General features: G+C 39.4%; 1 protein-coding gene across 5 annotated transcripts in view; it reads left to right on the forward strand.

The window, feature by feature from the left end:
* KLHL13 (kelch like family member 13) overlaps positions 1–23,021 on the forward strand; it is a 202,625-nt gene that overhangs the window by 173,758 nt on the left and 5,846 nt on the right. For all 5 annotated transcript variants that reach the window (XM_075538214.1, XM_075538217.1, XM_075538215.1 and 2 more), the window contains 3 exons: positions 4,609–4,741; positions 5,725–5,921; positions 13,279–14,074. In XM_075538214.1, the coding sequence (XP_075394329.1) occupies positions 4,609–4,741; positions 5,725–5,921; positions 13,279–14,074 (1,126 nt within the window). The remainder of the gene's footprint in view (positions 1–4,608; positions 4,742–5,724; positions 5,922–13,278; positions 14,075–23,021) is intronic.

The following is a 23,021-nucleotide window of genomic DNA, read 5'->3' on the forward strand; positions in this document are numbered from 1 at the left end:
GGGTCAGTAGTTCCAAACCACCAGTGACTTCCTGGCCTGGGCCAGGATGGGGGGGGGGGGCGTGGCAGGATGAGGCTTCCTACTCCTGTAAAGAGATAAGAGACTTGGACACTCACAGGGGCAGTTTTACACTGCCTTCTAGGGTCGCTATGATTCAGCATCAACTTTATGGTAGTGAGTTTGGTGACTATGTTGGGTCAACTGTGGATTACTCACCTGCTAGCTACTCCCTGAGAGACAGATGAGACCTTGTCCTCTTGTAAAGATTTTTAGCCTCAGAAATCCTAGCTAAGGGCACTTGGAGACAAAATTGACTTGCTTGACAGTGGCTTTGGCTTTTGTTTTATCACAACTTTAAATGTTCTTATTCTTCAAACCATTAATTCCACTTATATAAATATGTTATGCAGATATAATTACACAAGTAAATATGTGTGCAAGTAGTTCATTGAAGCATTAGCTATAATGACATGAATCAAGGAGCAACCTATATGCTCAGCCAGAGGTGACTGAATGAATTATTTATGGTATGTCCACCTTAGGAGTATGTCCACCTTATGGAATATTATACTTTCATTAAGAAAGAATGAAATGGTCTGTGTATACCAAGATGGCAGGAAGTTCATGTCGTTTGCTCAAGTGAATTTTAAAATGCAGACTACTGTAGATAATATCCCATTAAAAATCCATATACATATAAGCATAATGCAGATTATATATGTATAAAAGGATCTGGAACTCTATAGAAATATGTGTGTGTGAATAGTACTTACACCTGGTTAAGAAAAAGAGGCTAGTTTTTATTGTCAGTTTATATATTTCTGTATTTTGGATTTTTTACAATAAACATTTAATTTTGTTAAAAGAAAATGAAAATTTGTCTAAAAACAAAAACTCACTGCCATTGAGTAAATTCTGGCTCATACCATAGCTGTAGAAGAGGGTAGAATTGCCCCTGTTGAATTCCCATACTAGAAAACCTCATCTTGATAGAAAAACAAAACAAACGAGTCCTTGAAGTCAAGCATTTTTTCTATTCCTTTTCCTTTCATTTAACTTTTACATTCTAGCAAAAAGGGCCATGTTTGGACAACATATTTTATTATGGGTGAAGACATCACAGGTAAAGTTCCTGTGTTCTTGTCAGTTTGTCAAAAAAATAAAATTCTGCCCAATGTAAGCAATGGATTCTGAGTAAAATCTGGTATGCTTGTTAACGTGTTAATGGAACGTGGATAAAATACTACCTGAGTGCCAAGCACTGGGGAATTAAGATATGCTAGTCCTTCATTTGTACCAGTGTATGGTTACCTCCTTCCCTATTACTTGATCTCCTCACCTCAGTGTCCTAATTTAGTATTTGCCAAGACTTTTGTACAGTATAAAGACAATTCCCACAAATATCTTCTTCTTAAAACCCATACATAAAATTTAGCCGAGCTACTTCTTGCCTTGTGCATGAGAATACTCCCAGAAAATCAACATATCTTTTTAAAAAGATAAGGGAGATGTCAGACAGTGCAAGATATGACAAACTAATCATTTGTAAATTATCAAGGGTTCATGAGGGAGGAGGAGTGGGGGGGGAGGGCAAAAATGAGGAGCTGATGCCAGGGGCTTAAGTGGAGAGCAAATGTTTTGAGAATGATGACGGCAATGAATGTACAGATGTGCTTTGCACAATTGATGTATGTATGGATTGTGATAAGAGTTGTATGTGCCCCTAATAAAATGATTAAATAAAAGAAAGAAAATTAAATAAAAGATAAACTATGATTCTTTTGTCCCCAGATTTCTGAATAACAAGGTCAGTCAATGATTTAGCAATGTGAAATCAAAAATTTCAGGGGTGGGGTGTGTTTGCAAAAAATATATCTAATATGTGCATATTTTGAGGGGTCCCCCTGGCATTCAACTGAAAGGCTAGAAGTGCACACCTACCAGCTTCTCCTTGAGGAAAAGACGTGGTGGCTGACGTCCATGCCAAGTACAGCCTTGGGAAGCCTATGCGAAGTTCCTCGATATTCTAGGGTCAATAGCGGTCCAAAGCGGCTCAACAGGCACGGAGTTAGTTTTAGTTTGGGTTCAGATATTTATGAACTAACAAATTATCCAAGGGTCTGGATCAGATCAGATACTCTCTTTGAAATTCCAGTTCTGTAGAATTAAGCCATTTATTAAGAAAACAAACATAAAAATGGTCATTAAACATTATTCCGACTGAGGTTTATGTTATACATATGTAGAGGATCAATATTTCTAGCATTGCATTCTTTAGTATGATATACTTTTGCTTCTTAAGGTGGTGAAACTACCTTGGAGAATTAAAGGGTTTGTTTTAGGTAACTGAAACCCTCAGAGGATAACATATGCCTTGCTATGGTGGATTATGCCATGCTTTGCTAACTGCAAGGTCACACACAGGAGAAAGACGGAGCTCTCTACTCCTTTGAGGATTTACAGTGTAAGAAACTCAAGGGGCAGTTCTACTCTGTCCTGAAGTGTTGTTATATGTCGGAGTTGACTTGCTGGCAGTGAGGTTTTGGTTTCATACACACTGCTCTCAAGGTGATTTTGATTAGTGGCGATCCTTCAGAGGTTTTCTGACACTGACACTCTTGAAGGAAGCAGACAGCCTCATCGTTCTCTGGCAGAGCAGATGGTGGTTTTGAACCGGCAACCTTGCAACTAACACTTACCTGGCAATGCCACTGGAGCTTCTTCTTTTTTAAAAAACATTTTTTTAGGGGCTCATACAACTCTTATCACAATCCATATGTACACATATATCAATTGTATAAAGCACATCTGTGCATTCTTTGCCCTAATCATTTTCAAAGCATTTGCTCTCCACTTAAGCCCTTTGCATTAGGTCCTCTTTTTTCCCCCTCCCTCCCCGCTCCCCCCTCCCTCATGAGCCCTTGATAATTTATAGATTATTATTTTGTCATATCTTGCACTATCCGGCGTCTCCCTTCACCCCTTTCTCTGTTGTCCGTCCCCCAGGGAGGAGGTCACATGTAGATGCTTGTAATCTGTTTCCCCTTTCCAACCCACTCACCCTCCACTCTCCCAGCATCGCCCCCTCACACCCCTGGTCCTGAAGGTATCATCCACCCTGGATTCCCTGTGCCTCCAGCCCTCATATGTACCAGTGTACAACCTTTGCTCTATCCAGTCTTGCACGGTAGAATTTGGATCATGGTAGTTGGTGGGGAGGAAGCATCCAGGATCTGGGGGAAAGCTGTATTCTTCATCGGTTCTACATCGCATCCTGACTGACTCATCTCCTCCCCTAAACCCCTCTGTGAGGGGATCTCCAGTGGCCGACGAATGGGCTTTGGGTCTCCACTCTGCACTTCCCCCTTCATTCACTATGGTATTTTTTTTGTTTGGATGCCTTATACCTGATCCCTTTGGCACCTTGTGATCGCACAGGCTGCTGTGCTTCTTCCATGTGGGCTTTGTTGCTTCTGAGCTAGATGGCTACTTGTTCATCTTCAAGCCTTTAAGACCCCCGGCACTATCTCTTTTGATAGCCGGGCACCATCAGCTTTCGTCGCCACATTTGCTTATGCACCCGTTTGTCCTCAGCGAGCGTATAATCTTATATTATTAGAAAGCATTTTTTGTAGAAAGAATTTTTATACATATCTTTGAAACTGCACACTGAAATAGGCCAGATGTCTCCAACTGGGCCTCGTTATTATATTGAACATCGGTCCCAGCCAATTATAATCGTCAAATTGTTGCATTCTCCCAAGGGAAAACTGCTAATTTGTCATTAGTTAGGATCACCAAGGGAGTGGTTGGAAGAACTCATCAATAGTCATTCTTTTCACCAGCGTCCTGTCCTTCCACTGATCTGTGGATGCTAGCCGATTCCTTCTCCAGTAAAGCTGTAGGCATTTGGGAACAATTAAGTCTCATGTGGGAACTCACTGGGCTCCCCTTTTTTTTACAACAGATAATAAAATGTCAAATTTGAAACTTGAAAGGTAGAGGGATGTCTACAGCACCATCTCTAATTTCTAAAGACATGAAACAATGTAGTTGTTGAAATAAGAGCTGAAACAATCCAATTTCAAAGAGATGGTCTGATCTGATCCATATACTTTGAGAGATTTCTAGTCCATAAATACACCAAATACAAACATTAAATCCATTCGCCCCTGGCACATCTCGACCCTGTAGAAGTTATTACAGATATTCCCTTATTTTCTTTAAAACACAATTTAAAAAAATGTGTCTTGGGGTAAAACTCTAGAAAATTACTATTAAACACATACCCACTTATTTTGAAGAGGAGCATTAGAAGGTCTAACATCTTACTTTGGCATATAGGAACTAGCAGTACATGTGCTAATTTGCTTTTCAAAATAAGGTGAAACTGAATGGTTGCGTCAATAAATGAAGGTAGATCAACCTTCCTTCTTTAGTTTTACCTTAAATTCGTCTTATTTTTATGCTTTTCCAAATTTGAAGTAAAATCTACATTGGCACATATCTAGTATTCTATTAGGTTTTTCTCTCATAAATGTAATTTCAACACAAGTTTATATAGCCGCTTCACCTGGAATGGCTGCTTACCTCATGTTCTTGCTTTAGGGCTTTGACCAACTTCGACTTGAAGGACTGCTTTGTGATGTGACCTTGATGCCAGGTGACACAGATGACTCCTTTCCCGTGCACAGAGTGATGATGGCTTCTGCTAGTGACTACTTCAAGGCTATGTTCACAGGTAATTTTCTTTTGAAAATTTTATATCTATATTAAAACCACACAGAAAAACACGTGTGGACTTCCCTGTATTTGTAAAGTGAAATTCAGATCTTTCAGACTGTGCTTTTTGCCTCTTTCACTTTTTTAAAGTGGGAGTTAAGTGAAGGTTGAAAGAACAGATCAGTTTTCCAGTCAACAATTCATAGAAGTTTTGTTTCACCCCACCGATTGCAGTCCTTACCATGCAACATCATTTATCCCTCTCCTTCGCTGTATTTCTCATTTTCATTCCTCCCTTTTGAATTCTCCGGGAAGGTTAAGTGCTGCCCCCTTCATCTCAATGACTGATTCCTCTAAGGTACTCATGTTTTACCTTTGTTATAGCTCTTCTTATGGGCCTGTCTCTTGTGTAGCTGAAAATAGAGCCATGGGGTTGAGTTCATTCTCAGACCTGGAGGCTGGCTAAGAGCCATAGTCTCCTGGGTTCCTGCAGTTTCTATCCTACCAGTATGGTTTTCTTGTTGTTGTTGTTGCTTTTGTTTTTTAATGATGTTGAGTTTTATTCCACATTTTTACATGAGGCATAATTTCCCAGAGCTTATTCATCAGAAGGATGGTTAGAGGTGGCATTAAAAAAGCCTGTCAGCTGGATGTATGCCTTCATATTTCTGCCCATTTTTATTGCACAGCGTTTCTTTCCCACGCACACGACTTCATTTGCCATGGGTACCACTAATGCAATCTTTAGTCATCAAAAGATATGAAGTGACAGGAAAAACGGTTGGAAATAGTCGCATCATATACGACCTCTATTAGTATGGAGACGTTCATTTTAAAATACTCCCTTTTAACTGCAAATTATGCAGAAGTCTGGCTCTGTCAGGAATGCTTATCTAGAATAAGACTTTTCCTTGATTTTATTGCATCTAATTAGCAGCAGAAATGAGTTTGACCTTAATTAAATTATCCACCTTCATTTAATTGAATGTCTTTTTACTTAAGGTGGAATGAAAGAACAAGATTTAATGTGCATTAAGCTTCATGGCGTGAACAGAGTCGGCCTAAGGAAGATTATTGATTTCATTTACACGGCAAAGCTTTCTCTCAACATGGACAACCTTCAGGACACACTGGAAGCTGCGAGCTTTCTACAGATTCTGCCGGTTTTGGACTTCTGCAAAGTGTTTCTCATTTCTGGGGTAAGACATCTTCATATAGCATCTTTCCTGTAGTAGATCCTGATGCAGCCTTTTTTGAACAGCACTCATTAATATGTGGTGTAGGTATATAAAATATTTCCCATGAGAGAGAGCTGACATGCAGTATGTGATCTGAAAGCTAGCTGAGAAGGAAAAAATACAGGTCTATTCCGAAATGGAGTCATTTAACAAAAACCTTCTGTGTAATCGAGTAACAGCAAACAACAAGTGTTTGATAAGATATGTAAATTACCATATGTGATAACATTATTTACAATAATATTTTTACTCTACTTATTTTATATATGTAGATTCTTAAATCAAATTGTGCTGGTGCTGTAGGCTAGGCATTGGACTATTATTAACTGCAAGGTTGGAGCTTCAAAATCTACCAGCTGCTCAAGGAGATAAAGCTAAGGCTGTCAACTCCAGTAGAGATTTATGTCTCAGACAACCAAAGGGGGAGTTCTACTCTGTCCTTTGGGGTCAAAGTTGGTCCCTTGGAACCAACTTGATGGCACCCAGCAACAACAACAATCAACTTGATGGCTCTGGCTTTGTTTCTGGATGAGCATAATTGACACTTCTAATGGTCTCTGAAAATGAAAGCAATCCTTTTTTTCTTTCTGCAACATGTAAGCAAAGTCTGAAGAACAACTAACACTTACACTTGAAAGGATATAACTCTCAATTCCACAGAAACATGGCACCCACCGAAGTGTTTTAGCCTTTCTTTTTTTAAAACATGAGTGTAAGAAGACCCATACGGCCATGAATCAATCAGTTACTTAGCAGTCAGTCACCCAGTTCCCTAAGAGCAGTACCTTTTCTTAGTGGAGACCCTTGTATTTTATTTGTGATAGGGCTTTCTCCTCCAGATCTGTAAGCATCTTCTTTCTAGTTTTGTTCCACAGATCATCATCTTATTTTTACATGAAACTTCTTACTTTCAAGGCAAAATGAATTGTGTTGAATACAAGTTTTTAAATGTCTCAAATCCAGTAGGTAATTTGCTAGTGACATGTAATACTTATATTTATGGATTCCTTTCATGGTTTTACTTTGATCTAACTGCTGTGGGAGGCCTGGTGGCCTAGTGTTATGTGTTTGCTAACCACAAGGTCAGCAGTTCAAAACCAGCCACTCTGAGGGAGAAAGACAGTGCTTTTTATACCCATAAAGAATTATAGTCTCAGAACCCACAGAGGCAGTTCTACCCTGTCCTACAGGGTTACTATGAACTAGCATCAACTCAATGGTCATGAGTTTTTAGAAGCACTAACTAGAGACATTATCTTTCTACCTTCCAATGCAGAAGGTTAATCTTTTCAACTTCAGATGTCAATTGTGACCACTTCATTTACCTGAGAGAAAGAGATCAAACTGAATTCATGAAAAGTGATAGTAGTATGTAATCGTTAAAATAAAAGGATTAGAAAGCACTTTTATGCTGGCTAACTATTAAAAATTTAAAGACAGTATCACAGAATCAACAAATGTCTAGCAATTCAACGGTTAGTTCCTTCATCTGTTTGAAACCCTACAACTGTGTCTTTGTTATAACTGCTCAGTGTCGCCTTTCAGCTCATGTTCTTCATGGTGCAGGTCTCCCTGCAGGCATTCTAAAGTAAAGTAGACATGTGGCGGAGTTTCTTCCAGTCCCTCTCAATTATGTAACAACTCTTTGTCTGGCGCACTCTACTTAACTTCTTTCTCTTTGCTGAAGGTCTGTCAGCATGGCGTTACAGGGGGAATCTTTCTTCTCTAATTCCATGATCTTTCTCAAGAGGAACCCTGGTAGCACAAGCTCAGCAGTTCAAACCCACCAGCCATTCCTTTGAAGGAATATGAAGCTTTCTGCCCCCATATAGATTTACAGCCTTAGAAATGGAAAGGAGCAGGTCTACCTATTATATTGTTGCTCTGAGTCAGGATCAAACTTGATGGCAGGGGCTTTGGTTTTGATTTATGTCATCCATGTCATTTTTAGAGGTTAGTTTAAGTTCAGCCTTGCACTGTTTACTGACTTTCCTTTTCCAGTAATTGAGTAGATCAGGAAAAACAGTAGCCCTGAGGATCCTTTGGATTTGCAAGAAGTGAAAGTTTCTAGTTATTATACGTACTTTTCCAATGAGCATTTTATTTTGAAATCTCTAGAAGTTATCATAGATCACGGCCGAATGTCGTGACCTCCTGTTCTAAGGAGTGGGCTGGAATAAAATGCTTTAGAGTTGACAGGCTGGAAGGGTCCTTGGCAGTGCGCAGCCACATCATGATTAAGAAAGCTACATTGGCTTTCTCAGTCTTTGCATTTCTCTCCAAGGGAAAATAAGAGCTACACAACCAAAACATTACTTGGGTTTGAAATTTTAGGTAGAAAACTCTGCTTCTAATAAATTCTATTGCCTGCCATTTGTTCATCATTTGTCTGGAGCACCATTACATGTAATCTGAACCAATAAAGAATGTGCATTGTGTTTATACAGTAGGTTTGCATGATAACTTTAAAAACACTGGGCGTTTAGTGAGATACAGACCTCTATTTCCTACCAGGGTATCCGGCCCTTTAAAACAAGGACCAACCCCTCCTCACGTTGCCATCCTTTGCAGTAATATGTTCTTTTAGGGTGGGAATTATTATTCCCGCTAAAAGAATCTAGAAGCTATGCCATTTCTTGGTAGTTGTGGAAAAGAACAGCATTAAATGAAGGATGCCAGTGAAAGATATAAAAACCCACTACTATCAAGTCAACTCCAACTCACAGTGATCATTTAGGACAGGTTAGCACTGCCCCTTTGGGTTTCCAACACTAAGTCTTTATTGGAACAGAAAACATCATCATTCCCTTTCAAGTGTCTGGTGGGTTCAAAATACTGGCTCTGCTGTTAGAGGTCCAATGCAGGGCTCCGTCCAGGGTACAAAGCAGAGCAGTCAAACTTTTCACTAAAACCAAAGAGTCGTACTTTCATGCTCCATGAATATAAAGGGAAATTGCCTTTGTTTAGTCTATACTAACTGAAATTTCCATTAAATTTTGTCCTTATGACATTGCATAAGTAAACCTTGCTAAATACTGAGCATATGTGATTGACAAACAAATCGGGATTAAGACTTTTGTTTGTTATTTGTTTGCAATTTGGAATTTGTAGCATCTAGTATTTGCCCTGCAGAATTAGTTAGAGAGGATTATAGGCCAGCACACAGAACCTGTTTAATGTAAAGTTGCTGAAAACATTGGCATTTGCAAATGAGCTAGAAAGACTGTAATTTGCATCTCTAGTCGAGTGCAATAAAGATGAACAAGGAAAACAATTTCCTTACTTGGAGATAAAAGTATATTTAATTGGAGAATGAAGATGTCATGATATTGGAGAACATCCTTCCATTATTTTTCAAGTTATGTTTTTTCTTCTCAATGCAGGTATACATTTGGATCCACATTTACATTTGTTATCAGTATTGGGACTGGGACACCCACAGGAAAGTCACTAGAAACTTTCATTTAGATGGCTGGGTATGATGAAGTATCAAATCCAGAAAAGGAAGGGAGGTGAAAAATCAATATATGTGAGTGAGAGGCAAAAGACGGAGCAAAAGGGGAACTTTTGTTTTCTCAAGGTAAAAAGTGAGAATCAGATGGCACCGGAGAAGTCATTTTCTTTTGGATGAAGTAGAGTGATTTAAATAACAGGAGTGGATAGAATGGTCCCCAAGAATTGTATTTCTAGTTCAACCCGTACTTGTTCAGAAAAAAAAATTCTCATTTCTTATTTAATTTAAATTGGAATCATTCTGTAAGAATTAAAACATTAAGAGACATTAAGGCTTGTCTCTTAATGTTAAGTGAGAGTGAAAAGTTGTACAGAAAGTTCAAAAGGAGTCAAAATTTGTTTCCTGCTCATCAAACCAACCCTGACTTCCTTATTCAGATAGTCCATGAGTACCCAGAGAGCCGTACTGGCTGTTTATGGATGAACATCTCTTCTGATTGCTTTGTACCCGGGATGTGGTGGTGGTTCTCCATTTTAAATATCATGCTGAACTATAACCAAGACCATTCTCTTCTTATTTCCCTCTTAGCCAGACTTCTGTGCAGGAAGGACTAGAGGCCTGGGTTTTGGTTCTGGTGAACTACTCATTTCCACTGGAACATTTGCAGTAGGAGGTAAATGTGGAAGCCCAAATATTGCAATAGCCAATATTGTATCCAGCAAGGGAGTACTCGAAGAACCAACCTCATTGCCATTGAGTTGATTTGGACTCACAGTGATCCTGTGGCTGGGTTAGTGCTGCCCCTGCAGGTTCAGAGGCTCTGCATCTGGACTGGAGCAGAAAGCCTCCTCTTTCTCCCTTGGAGCAGCTTGTGGGTTAGAACTGCTGGCCTTGTGTTTTGTAGCCCAATTTGTAATCTGCTATGCACAGAGGGTACCTTCTAGTAAGGGAAATACACGTAGAATACAAAGGAATGAAAAGAATTAGGTTCCCACAGGTGGATACACCATCAGACTCAGGATACAACTCTTTAATCATCTCAGATGGCATTTAGAAATTGCTGGGAGCAAAGAGAGAGAGGTTTGTGGTTTGTTTCTTTCTTTTTGTAAATCATTCCTTTGTTCGCACCAAAAGGCCCCTCCCTTCCCTCTGTCCAGCACTGTTCCCACCAGTGTAGTAATAGCAGGTAATCTTTGGCTTGGCTGTTACATCCAGGCCCTCCCAAAGGGGCGTGTTTACTTTCTTCCCATTTTTCCCCTTTGCATGTTCTCTCTGCGTTGGTTGCACCCGAGGCCAGACTCTCATTCTATTAAACTATGTGGCACCCAGGAGAATATGATACATTGATTAAGAAGTCTCCCAAATATTGCCAGTCTTTGCATTTCTCTGGAGAGTAAAATAGCACTGATTATTTAATGAATATGTCTTTGTATGTATAAGACCTTGATCATCAACAGAATAACATCACAGATATCTGATGAAACCTGTCAGTCATTCAAATGCCAAATTATGGTAATAACAATGCTTGGCTGCGTCAAATGAAATTGGAACAATTTAGTATAGCTGCGGTGAGTGCCGGTATGTTAACGAGAAAATATTTTTAAAATTTTGTTGCTTGGAGCTGCCTTGAGGATGACTGTGGAGGTTACTTGATTAGAGTATGGCAGTGGGGCTGTGAACTGCAAGGCCAGTAGTTTGAAACCACCAACTGCTCCACTGAAGAGTCACAGTCTCTGAAACCCACTGGGGCAGCTCTACCCTGTCCTGCAGTGTCGCTGTAAGTTGGAATCCACTGGATAGTACTGAATTTGGTTTTTGGATTGCAAGTTTTCTATGAACTTTTGAAGCTTCCTCCTGTGTTCTACTGTTGTACATGCCCATTATTTGATACTATATCGGCTAAAGAAATATTTGTGGGTTTGCTAGATGAGGTACTTTTAAGAATCATCACTGAAAAGTGGATTGAAATGAATCAGAGTTGAATTCTCCTGTTTTTGATTTGCCAAAAATGGCTTATCATTCCACCATTATTGATCTACTCTTAGTGTTCATTGTTATTCTAACTTTTACAGCTTTATTCCTTGCATTCTGTGATTTATTTCTGTGGGTGTGCTTATAGGTACTTGATAAAAATTAATTTCCTATTACATATTTTTCTTATCTGAGTCTCATTTTTAAGTGAATACATATCTAGGAATTTTCTATATTAGTTTGATAGGTGTTCTATTTTTAGATAGCATTTATCATGGCTTCTTTGACTTTTTCCATTGCTATTCTTTATAGTGTATAACCCTTGTTATAAACCCACATTGTGTGGTAGCTGTCGAAAATACTTAATCCTCTTGCTACCAAGAGGATGGCAGTTCAGGTTATGGAAGACTCCTCTCTGGCAAGTCTTAAGACAAGGGTAGACAGCTACCTGCAGTGACTGGGTAGTCTGTCAAGGTCTTCTCCAGTCCTGTGACTTTGCCTGTCTGCGTGTACTGCTGTAGGAAAGGTATTTTACGTATTACGAATTTCTTTAAACAGAGAAAGAAGGTAGAATTGATTCTCCTGTTAGTCTAATAATTGTTTTCTGAAGTTTAAGAGGGAAAGAGGAAGGAATGACAAATCTTGATTTTTTCTTAAAGTATAAATATTTCTTCTGGCCTGAAATCTTTGTTCATTTCACATTTAGCTTTTTTGGGTTACCGTTACATTTTAGTTTTTATATGTGAAGTATATAATAAGCAACTAAGTAGATATTTTAGATGACTTTTGTAAATAAAACCAGCTGAGTTCAAATTCATTTTGAGTAATACATATATGAAGAAAGCTCTCTGTGTGTGTGTGTGTGTGTTATCCTTAGAGCGGACTGTGGTATTGTATGTTATCAGTCGTATTTCAGCTTTTAAATAGAAGGATTAGCGAAAATTTTAAACTGTTTGTTAATCTGTTAGCAGTATAGTTGCGTAGTGCGACAAATTGCATTTGAGTCCTGTGACCTGTCTCTGTGTGTCAACACACACACGCATTTGTGTTTGTGATTTATTTCTTGTGCTATATTTTTCTGTGCTATATTCCCGTTTTTGTTTTTGACTAATCAGTTGTTAGAGTATTGAAAAGAGGTCTTCTTGAAGAAGTAGCTCTCTCTAGTGTCTGCCTTTTGCCTAAGCCCTCTACACGGGAGTCAATTATGACTCCTAGTGACTTCGTAGGACAGAGTGGGATGGCTGCAGAAGGTTTACAAGACTGTCATCTTTACAGGAGCAGGCTGTGGGCATTTGACCTGTTAACCACTTGGTAGCCAAGTGCTCACCTACTGTAGCAGCAAAGATGTTGCTACAATTGAACCTCACTGCCATTGAGTTGGTTCCAACTCATAGCGACCCTAAAGGACAGAGTATATATAACTGCCCCTGTGGATTTCTGAGGCTGTAACTCTTTACAGTAGAAAACCTCATCCTTCTCCCAAGGAGCAGAATGGCTGATGGTTTCGAACTGCTCACCTTGTGGTTAGGAGCCCAATGTGTTCGCCACAATGCCACCAGGACTCCTGCTGAAATTGAATAGCTCTTTGTTTTCCAAAATTTCCATCTGGCCCGATGGAAAAAACCTCTCTCATTGTCATCAAATTGATTCCAACACACAGTGTCCCTAAAGGACAGAGTAGCACTGCCTCTGTGGGTTCCGAGACTCTAAATTTTTATGGGAGTAGAAAGTCCCGTTTTCCCTTGCAGAGAGGCTGTTGACTTCGAACTGCTGACCATGTGGCGTACAGCCCAATAGATAACCCACTATGCTACCAGGCCCCGGCCAGAGTATAGTATCACGAAAGGACTGTGTTGTAAGATATGGTTTTTGTTTTTGTTTTTGGCTTAATAGGTCACTTTAGACAATTGCGTCGAAGTCGGGCGGATTGCCAACACCTACAATCTGACAGAAGTGGACAAATACGTGAATAGCTTCGTCCTGAAGAATTTTCCTGCATTGCTGACCACTGGGGAGTTCTTGAAGCTCCCCTTTGAGCGTCTTGCCTTTGTGCTTTCCAGTAATAGCCTTAAGCATTGCACTGAACTTGAGCTCTTTAAGGCGACCTGTCGCTGGCTACGCCTGGAAGAGCCCCGGATGGACTTTGCTGCAAAGTTGATGAAGAACATACGATTTCCACTGATGACGCCGCAGGAACTCATTAACTATGTGCAAACCGTGGACTTCATGAGAACTGACAATACTTGTGTGAATCTGCTCTTAGAAGCCAGCAATTACCAAATGATGCCCTTCATGCAGCCCGTGATGCAGTCGGACAGGACTGCCATTCGGTCGGATACCACTCATTTGGTTACCCTGGGAGGAGTGCTGAGGCAGCAGCTGGTGGTCAGCAAAGAGCTACGCATGTATGACGAGAAGGCCCATGAGTGGAAATCGCTAGCCCCCATGGATGCCCCAAGGTACCAGCATGGCATTGCCGTCATCGGCAATTTTCTCTACGTCGTCGGTGGACAGAGTAATTATGACACAAAAGGAAAGACAGCAGTCGACACCGTCTTTCGATTTGATCCTCGATACAACAAATGGATGCAAGTGGCATCTCTCAACGAGAAGCGCACATTCTTCCACCTCAGTGCCCTCAAAGGATACCTGTATGCAGTCGGTGGACGAAATGCAGCTGGTGAACTACGTAAGTGTGGGCACAAGCCTTAATCATCGAAATCAGTTCTTTCGCACACACATTCCTAAGTAGGTCTTTCAAATGAAAGACCGACAATGTAGCTGGGATTATTGAAAAGTCCGTTTACTTATTTTTCAGTTTCAATCCCTTTCAGAAGCTTTGCACAACAAATACTACTGTCAATCCCACAACATTTCTTCTTCCTTGTACTAATTATTGTCCGCTGTCCATTTTCTCACCCACCTCCATGTCCCCTTGAATGTAATAATGCAGTGTTTGCGCTAGAGGTTTACCTCCACTGAGCTTCGCATACAGAATCAAAACAACACACAAACAAATGGCCCAGCCATAAAGACAGAATGAAACCAAAAAACCTCAATCGAAAACAAAATAGAGAATATTATACATCGGATCAAGAGGGAGAACAAATGACAGCAAATCACATTTGGACCTAGGTGCAACTGCAGCGCATCCTCCCAGCAGTGGCTTCTGTCTGACAACAAGGCCTTTCCCGTCCCTGGTGCCTAGTTAGGGGAATTCATGAGAGGCTTAATGCACACGTGGGACCCTGTGAATGGGTTTAGGGTTTTCATTGTTAATCATAGCTTTCTACGTGCCAGGTGTTCTGAATTTAGGTTCGAATATCATTCCCTCTTCTGGGTTTGGTTTTTATTATTTATAGTTCCTACATCACACAGACTGGTGTGCTTCTCCCATGTGGACTTAGATGGCATCTCACTTAGATTTTTTTCCTTTTTTAAACCATTTTATTTGGGGCTCATATAACTCTTATCACAATCCATACATACATCAATTGTGTAAAGCACATTTGTACATTCATTGCTCTCATCATTCTCAATATATTTGCTCTCCACTTAAGCACCGGTCATCAGGTCCTCATTTGCCAGCCCCTCCCCTCTCTCATGAATCCTTGAAAATTTACAAATTATTATTTTTTCATATCTTACACTGCCCGACATCTCCCTTCACCCACTTTTCTGTTGTTTGTCCTCCAGGAAGGAAGTTATATGTAGATCCTTGTAATCGGTTCCCCCTTTCCAACACACCCTCCCTCCACCCTCCCAGTATCTCCACTCTCACCACTGGTCCTGAAGGGATAATTTGCCCTGAATTCCCTGGTATAGACAGTTCCTATCTACACCAGTGTACATCCTCTGGTCTAGCCAGATTTGTGAGGTAGAATTGGGATCATGATAATGTGTGTGTGTGGGGGGTGGAAGCATTTAAGAACTAGAGGAAAGTTGTATGTTTCATCTCTGCTACACTGAACCCTGACCGGCTTGTCTCCTCCCCGAGACCCTTCCAATTGCCTACAGATGGACTTTGGGTCCCCACTCCACACTCCCCCTCATTCACAATGATATGATTTTTTGTTCTTTGATACCTGACACGTGATCCCTTCAACACCTCCTTAACACACAGACTGGTATGCTTCTTCCATGTGGGCTTTGTTGTTTCTAAGCTAGATGGTCGCTTGTTTACCTTCAAGCCTTTAAGACCCCAGATGCTATATCTTTTGATAGCCAGGGACCATCAGCTTTCTTCACCAGATTTGCTTATTTACCTGCTTTGTCTTCGGTGGTTGTGTAGGGTAGGTGAGCATCATCGAATGCCAATTTAATAGAAGAAAGTATTTTTGCACTGAGAGAATACTTGAGTGGAGGCCCAATGCCCTTCTGCTACCTTAAGACTAAAACTATAAATATAGGCACATAGATCTTTTCCCCCATCCTCATATATAAATATGTTTGCATATGTACATGTCTTTGTTTAGATTTCTGTAAATGCCCTCTGCCTCCCAGCTCTTTCCTCTATTTCCCTTGACTTTCCTCCTGTCCCACTATCATGCTTAGTCCTCACCAGGGTTTCAGCAATTTCTCTTGGTTACATTACCCTTGATCATGCCCTATCAGGCCTCCCATACCCTCCTTACCACCGATTTGGATCACTTGTTGTTCTATTGTCCCTGGGTTTGTTAACACCACTACCTTTCCCCCTACCTCCTCCTCTCCCATGTCCCCCCGGAACTGTCAGTCCCGTTGTTTCCTCCTCCAGATTGTTCATCCAGCCTATTTTATTTAGACAGACCTGCGGAGATAATAACATGCACAAAAACAAGACAGAGCAAAACCAAGCAACCCAAAACCCCAAAACAACAACAATAAGCCGATGACTAAAAACAAACTGAAACTCAAGAAAGGAAAACTTGTAGTTATTTAGTTATTTCAAGGACTGTTTGTTGGCCTTTATGAGTGTTTTCTGGTCAAATCTGATGGGGCACAAAGCCCTGGCCCCAAAGTCTAATTTTGGTATTCGCTGGGGACTTCGCTGCTCTGTTCCCATTGCTATTCTGTTGCACTCCCTTAGTGCTTTGCCTCGGTGTGGTGGAATCAGATCGGGCGCAATTCCCACACTGTGTCTCCAGTGCTGTCCCCTGGGTCAATGAGGGATATCGTGTCTCATAGTGCTCACTTAGATTATTTTATCATTTTATTGGGGGCTCGTATAATTCTTATCACAATCCATACATCCATCCATTGTGTCAAGAAAATATGTACATTTGTTGTCATCATCATTCTCAAAACATTTGCCTTCTGCTTAATATCTGCTGCTCATTTCCCCCCTCACTCCCCACTCCCCCTACCTCATGAACCCTTCATAAATTATTATTTTGTCATATGTTACACTGTCTGATGTCTCCCCCCGTCTTCTTCTCTGCTGTCCATCCCCCAGAGAGGAAGCTATACCTAGATTCTTGTAATCTCACTTCGATTTTTAAAGATAATTCTTTAAGACTCTAGATGGTTTATTTGTTTAAAATATATGTAGCCAGGCGCCATATGTTTTCTTTATCGCACATTGCTACAATCCTCATATCTTTAGTGATCATTTCATGGGGGCAGACATTGGACAGGGCCATGTCATAAGAACTAATTGTTCTTTTATTAGGGTGGAGCTATGATTTTATCTTTTAAGTGATTTTTTTCTAAGGAAATGTTAGAGACATTCTGTAAGCTTTATCTGGGGCATATATTGTTGGCTTGGCACAAATTGTGTCTTACAAATCAATATTTTGCAGAATATTTTATATATGCAGTGTGTGGCTTTTTTCCTTGAAGGTACATCAATAAAAAGATACTCAGCTAACTTAAATTCTGAAGAATCTTGAGCAATATTTGCCATCTCTCCTGATTTTTTCTATTTTTAATGAGCCCACATGAATGTTCAGCAAGCATAGTCAGATCCTCCATTACAGAGGATGCACTATTATTTCTTCTTGTATATAATCTGTTACTTATCAGAAGCCACGTGACAAGAGATTTTCCTTTCTAGGTCAATGTCCAAAGTTCAATTGTATCCATAGCTTATTCACTAGCAGTATGACGATTTATAAGTAGTATGTTTAAAAATATCATTCTTGATAAAATATGAAACCGTTTTCTTCACTTGGAACTGATTTGGTTAGCTTTATTTGATGATCACTTTATATTTAATGGTAACCTTTTGTCTTTATGATGTGCCATGATGGTGTATTGGTTATGTATTGGGCTGCTAACCACGAGGTCTGAAGTTCAAAACCACCAGCTTCTCCTTGGGAGAAAGAAGAGTTGCATTCATTAGGGCAGTTCTACCTTGTTCTGTAGTGTGGCTGAGTCAGAACAGAGTGGATAGTATGAGTGTGCTCATAAAAATATTGTCTTTCTAATCTTAGTCACCAGTACAGCAAAACTTTGTATAAATTCACTCTACCTAGAAGGTACAGTTTTCTTACTTTGACATGCAATTGGAATAAGCCACTATATAGCTTTCCAAATGAAAACCAAACCTTGTAGCTTTCCCTTTCTTCTTTGAGTCTTGTTATCAACATGTAGTCACTCATTCTTCCAGACTCCGCAATGCTAGAGAAGTTTAAAATATTGCCATCTGCCCTGGATACGCTCCAAGTCATTCTCAGAATCTTTTCTATTCAATATTCTAGGAAATGAATGATAATTTAAGGGATTGGGGACCAAGCTCTTCATTGGCAAAGAAAATATTGCAAATCTCTTTCTTGTGAGTGACATTGTATTAGTATGGCTTATCTTTCCTATTCCTCCCTTTGTTGTTACAATGGGTTTTTATCTCACATAAGACTATCCAGATTGTTGGACTAAGCGGTAAAAACATAAACTATATACATTTCCCAATATATTTTCATGATCAGACTTTCAAAAGTATTTCAAGCTTGAGTACCTGCAGCTTGGGATTTGTTTTCAGCCTGCATTCTCAACATATTTTAATATATTAAAAACTCATTTATATTGACAGGGTCTGGAAATATTCAGTAGTGACCAGAAGGTAATTCACTGGAGTAACTGCTTGCATAAAAGAATCCTTCTGAGTTCTTTGTGGTCATTACCCCTGCAGTCTGGGAACATTTTGAAGTACCTTTTCTTAGAAGCAACACTCCCAGCTTTCAAAGTCACTAATTGTTTTCTGGTGATTGTTACCCCGGGCAACAGGTAGCTACTAACTTTTCAATAACTTATGGTTCATTTTTAATTAGAGACACTTCTTTTTTTGTCTGAGAGTGTATAATCTTCAGGCCAAAGAGAGTCCTTACATAAAATTCAGAAGTTAGAGGATTCAGTTTTGTGACCCATTCCCGCCTCCATTGCTATACCCAAGTGGGAACAAGAAGTAGCTGCCTCAATGAGCAGGTGACCCTTTCAGACCTTCCAAAGCCTCCCCTTGCTCTCTTATTAAAAATAGCCTTCAATGTTTCCTTTTGAAGATGAAAAGATACATTTTGAAAAGTTAATAAAAACCAGTGATATATTCCTAAATTTCCATTTATTGTGTGATTATATTTAAGCTTCAAAAAAACAAAAACCATAGCGACCCAAAGCTTAACCTTGGGATGATGATTTTTTCAAAAATTCTTGCTATATGGCATATATGGGTCTATTTTTGTTAAATATGCAACTAAATTTTCACAAATGCATGTATGATTATAATATTTACTTAAACATGCCATATCTCGAAATAATTGTAATTCCATTTATAGGTCAATCAGTTGATATTTTTTCTTTGGGATTATCATCTAAAAATCTGTAAGTAACTGGACTTTTATTGAAAATGATCATTTCATTGAAAATCGGCATGCTCAGCAAATGTCTTCTGTACTACACATGTAAATGAAAACATATTGTAATGATTTAAAATCACATAAATGACTTATGAAGTACATACAGATCAAGAGCTCCAATTTTTTAAATCGTTTTATTAGGGGTTCATATACAACTCTTATCACAATCCATACAGACATCAATTGTGTAAAGCACATTTGTACATTCATTGCCCTCATCATTGAGACCTCCAATTTCAAGGAGTGTTTGTAGGTGAAAAAGAATCATAACACAAACCTAAAGAGAAAGAGGCTCATTTTTCTGACCTATTCCACCCTTTCTATATATACCCAATAGCAGCAAGAGGGATCTTGTCGCATTCTTTCATCAACGCTTGCTAATGGAATAGAGTTTACAGATGGTTATTCTCACTATCCCTAGCTAGCGTAGTTGGTGGTACATTGGGCTGTTAACCATAAGGTCAGTAGTTCCAACCCAGCAACTGCTCTTTGGTAGAAAGATGAAAAAGTCTGTAAAGACTCACAGCTTATTGTGATTTGGATTGGCTGGATGGCAGTTGCCAGCACAAAAGAACAATATCCGGGCTCATCTATATTTCATCTCTTTCTGCTTCTCTTGCTGTAACTAGGAAAAGGATTGTGTTGATTTCCCTTTTCAGTTTTATAGGGCCAAGTGCTTTGTAGAACATCAATTTCTGGTTTTAAAGACACCGCTGCTCATGATTCCGAAAGTGCCAGCTAGAAGCTGTTTTCAGTTCTTCTCTGGCTCCACAAACAGCCTGTTTTCTCTAGATGCCGTGTTTGTGTGGGGTGGGGAAGGGCTCATTTTTTCCCTAACACTAACATTTGTTGTAATAAATTAACATTCTAATATCAATCTCCACAGATTACATTAACATATTCATATGCCTGTATAGAGAAGGGGGTAGTAATGGACGACAGAAAAAGAGGATGGATGGGAGAGTCAGTTAACAATCTAGTAAGTTCACTAGTACTTGGACATCACTCAGTCTTTTCACACACAATTAGCATCGACTGGAAAGCACCTAACAACAGCAACATCTATAATTATAAAAAGGAAACAGTGACAGCTTAATTGTACCACACATTACTGTATTTGACCTTTTAAAATCCTTTAATGAAGTGTCTGAATTGGAGGAAAACCTAAGTCCATAGTACATAAAGTAGAGGCATAAAGTGTGTGTGTGCACATGCCTGTTTTTTTCTGGAGAGAGAATTCCACGGAAATACCACTTCCCTTTGACACCTGTTACAATGGGAAATGAAGGGGACCTTAGAGTACCTGTCACTTACGTTAGAAAGGAGTCAGTTATTTCTGGCATTTTTCCAAATTAAGTCATCTAAGACCCACCTTCCACTGAGATTTTCTATATTAAAGTGAACTGTGACACGTGGTATCTTTCACTTGTTCGTAAGCCAACATTCTGAATAGTGAAAAAACTTATAGAAAATGCGTTATTTCTTCCAAATAAATATCCAATAAAGGTATGGAGAATTGACAAATACATCAGTATGCCTTAATGGATTTGGAGTTTTCTTGACGAAAGCAGTGCATCACCAATTGACACTCTAGGATCCAGGGGTCCATCCTTCTTCTATTAGAACCATCATTATTTCAAATGGTTTCCCTAATTTCAAACACCACAGGTGCCACTGTGGGTTTTGGCGCTTATCTGGGCTTCCATGTGATTGCCTTTGGTAAAGTATATAAACCAACCAACCTTAGTGTAATTCCTAAAATAGAGAGTTATGGTGCTGTCAGGTGAATGTTAGACTGCTAACTGCAAGGTTGATGGTTCAAAGCCACTAGCTACTCTGCTGGAAAAATAAGAGGCTACCTGCTCTCATAAATATTTACAGCCTCTGAAAGCCTGTATAGGGCTACTGTGAGTCAGAATTGACTTGATGGCAGTGGGTTGGATTTTCCCTCCACTTGGGTTTAAATATGAGGCCACCAGACTACTCACGTCGAACTTCTAGATTAGGTGTTGGCAGAGTTTTGTTGTTGTTGTTGCACTGGACAGCAAGTCAATATGTACCGCTTTGCAGGCTGCATAATCTTTGTCGCAGATACACAAATCTGCCATTGTATTGCAAACAAGCCATAAACAATTTGTAAACAAATGGGAGTGGCTATACTCCAATAAAGCTTTATTGGTGGGCTTTGAAATTTGAATTCTATAATTGTCTCATGTCACAATATTATTATTATTCTCACCCCCCCCTAAGAAATACAAAAAGATGCTGGATGCGTTTTGGCCCCTGAAGTGTAGTTTGTTGAGCCCTGGTCTATGTTGTCTCCTTTCCGCATCTCAGCCATTTTGACGGAGCCCTCACTCCTACTGCAACTCTTTGCCTTGTATCAAATCTTGTTGGTCTCCTCCACATAGTTGTTGGCGTTTACATATATTTCAATGTCTTGTCAATATGGAAAATGGAAAGAAGGGCCTGCACATATCTTTTTATAAAATAGATGCATTCATTTGATAAATACTATTGATTTTACTAATTACGACAGCTGTTCTACAGAGAGAAAGCCTAAACGAGTAAAGGACTGGAAAGGCTAACAGAGGGGAATTGCTTAGTCAGAAGAAGAAAAGTTTAGGGGTGACTATTGTATAGCTGTCATGGTTACTGGAGTTTGAGAGTCAGAGAGTGTAGATGGGCTCTTAGGAAACTTTTTATGAAAAAAAATGTGATTAACTCACTGACAGGATCAGTATTATCTTTCTACCTAGGACAAATATTAATCATGAAGTGTGATTAGCTATTCGGTTTCTAGAGCCACTGTAAAAAGAATAACAGGAAATTAATTGCAATGCCATCAGAAGAGATTGAATTAGAAGTGAGGAAGGACTGCTACACTTTGGAAATGTTCAATTAAAGTTCAAAACTTTAGTAAAAGTATCAAACTATGACGAAACCTATCATATGCAAGTGCTAACAATGATCTCTGAAGATAAAAAGAAACATCCCCTCCACTCCCCAATAGAATGTGTGATTATGCTCCTTCACTTAACCAGATATAATCTTCCTATTAATTACCTCTCTGATGCCAACTACCAGTCAATGTGGTACGTCCTTTATATGTCGAGAGAGATAATAGTGTGCATTCAGGAGACTTTTTCCAGTCAAGTGTGTCAAAGTCATGCTACAGGCAAAAGAAAATGAATTTTTAAGAAGATATTCATTCACTGGAAATAGTTAAAAACCATATTGGAGCATATGACAGATGGAGCTTGCCTTTAAGGATGGCAATAGCCTTTCTTTGGGGGAAAGATGTCCCAGAATCCTTGACTTAAGGGTTACAAGAAACCAAGTTGATAAGGGTCTGAGCTTGGAGCAATGAACAAAGTTTCCACAAGGGTAGATCATGAGGAGCTGAGGCCAGGGGCTTAGGTGGAGAGCAAATGTTTTGAGCATGATGAGGGCAATGAATATACAAATGTACTTGACACAATGGATGTATGTGTGGCCTTTCATGAGTTGTATGTGCCCCTAATAAAATTATTTTTTAAAAGTGTAGATCCAAATTAGAATAGTAAAAGCATTTGAAAAAAAATTGAGATTCTAAGCTAAATAAAGTGGAAAATTAAATCAGTAGAGTGATATGAAAAGTGATTTAATATGGGATGTTTCAGGGAAAAATAAGTCCTTTGCACTGTGATTTTGATGAAGACAATACTTTTTTTTACAGGACATTATTGACTAGAGTAGAAATTAACCTCTTATGTGTGGCCAGGTTATTATTTTACTAAAATATTATTCAAATGATGATATATCATT

Source organism: Tenrec ecaudatus, chromosome X (genome assembly GCF_050624435.1).
Source record: "Tenrec ecaudatus isolate mTenEca1 chromosome X, mTenEca1.hap1, whole genome shotgun sequence".
Lineage (NCBI taxonomy): Eukaryota > Metazoa > Chordata > Mammalia > Afrosoricida > Tenrecidae > Tenrec > Tenrec ecaudatus.